Source organism: Diospyros lotus, chromosome 6 (assembly GCF_014633365.1).
Source record: "Diospyros lotus cultivar Yz01 chromosome 6, ASM1463336v1, whole genome shotgun sequence".
Taxonomy (NCBI): domain Eukaryota; kingdom Viridiplantae; phylum Streptophyta; class Magnoliopsida; order Ericales; family Ebenaceae; genus Diospyros; species Diospyros lotus.
In genome coordinates this window covers 13,393,359-13,395,016 of record NC_068343.1, presented here as the reverse complement: position 1 = coordinate 13,395,016, position 1,658 = coordinate 13,393,359, and the positions used below count along the sequence as shown (strand labels likewise).

General features: G+C 41.2%; 1 protein-coding gene across 1 annotated transcript; it reads right to left on the bottom strand.

Moving 5' to 3' along the window:
• Positions 1–247: 247 nt before the first annotated feature.
• LOC127804651 (uncharacterized) lies at positions 248–1,313 on the bottom strand. The gene is made up of 2 exons (XM_052341553.1): positions 734–1,313; positions 248–648 (listed from the first exon to the last, which is right to left on the bottom strand). The coding sequence occupies exons 1-2, from the start codon at positions 903–905 to the stop codon at positions 488–490; spliced, it is 333 nt and encodes a 110-aa protein (XP_052197513.1). The 5' UTR covers positions 906–1,313; the 3' UTR covers positions 248–487.
• Positions 1,314–1,658: the final 345 nt, after the last annotated feature.

Sequence of the window (1,658 nt, the reverse complement as noted above, 5' to 3'; positions counted from 1 at the left end):
TTTGGAGTTAAATTTGAGAAAGACTCTGTTCATTTGCAATTCTATCGCTAATGACAGGACATGATTGACGCAAGTAGACTTGCTCGACAAACCAGAGTGGCCAACCCCTTTCATACCTCTAGATTGGGCCGGTTGGCTTGGCCTGAGGCAGCGCATCCGGGGTGGGTGAGGGCCGGTTTGCCAGCTGAGTCTGATCCATAGAGGTGGAGAACTGGCCAAGAAAATGCGACAATCTATCAGCATATAGTAAAATACAAGGAGAATGTTGCGCTTGGGAGAATCTTGAAAACATGCTTTTTGACTTAGTGAAATGTGCACCTCTTGGGGAGAAGACTGTTTACTTGTCTCTCCTTAAGTAAGTAATGTTCATCCTTACATAAATATACAGTACCCAGAGAAAACAGGTCTTGTGTGGCCCCATTCCACAACGTACCCCGACAAAGGCAAAGAGGAATCAAAACCAGTCATTTGGAACAGATAACTATAATCAATGAAAGCAGCTGGTTTTGAACTGCTGAATCTTCCGGAGGCAAGCTCGAGCCCTTTCAATGGCAACCTCGACCCCATCATCAGCCCGCTCAACTTTCTGCACCATTCTGATCCCCATCCCACTGGAACATCTCTTCCTCTTCTTACCCGTTGATGAAGCTGTTCGTTCACCCAATGACAAGACGAATAAGGACGAGAAGATTCCAGATAGTAGAAACAAGTTGGGAGGAGCGGAGCTAGTTACCTCGATCGCTGGCCGTGGAAGACGCCGGCGGAACTGGAGCGGCGATGGAACCAATGGTTTGGGACTGAAGAAAGGATATGAAGGATTTGAGCTCCAGCTTTAGGTAGTGGAACCGGTTCGGATGCTGCGATTCGAGTAGTTGCAGCTCTTCCAGAGCTTGTTCCAGCGCCATCTCCCTGCTTTCACAAAACTACGAATACGCTGACACGACGGAAATGGTAGAAAACGAAGAAGAATAACGGAAGCGCAGGGGAAAGGCGGCCCTTCTCTCTGTCTCTCTCGGGATTATTCCAAAGAAAGAAAGCGGAAAGAACCTGAAAAGGGGCGATGTGTCCGTCGGCCCTAAAATTGAATGTAGATGACAAACATCGAGATCGAGGCGAGTTGCATTAGTATGGTGGAGCCTAGTCCTAACACTACTTTTGGTTACAAATTCGAGAAACTGGGAAAGCATGTTGCCATTCTGCGCTACTCGGGGAGCTGGCGCGTTTGATTTGACAGCGGCGGAGACAAGCCGTAGCTATGGCCCTCGGGCCTCGCCCCTCGTCCCCTCGGCTTCCACTGTGTGTGTCGTTCTCGAGGAAACAAATTCCCCTGATTATGGTTTGTCAGCTGTTTTGCATTTTTGTCTTATAAATTGTATTTTTTTAATATTTAAATAATTTTATTAATTTCTAATAAATATATTATATTTTATAATGATAAGATTAGACTATATAAAATAAGGTTAAAATATAAAATATTTAAAATAAGATTATGAAGTATTTTAATATTTTTATTAAATTTTTTAAAATAAATTATAGAACATATGGATATTTTTTGTTTTTCATAATATTTAAGATAAATTTATCTAAATAATTTTAAATAAAAAATTAAGTAATTTTTTTAAAAATATTATTAAATAAATTTAATAAATATAATAAAA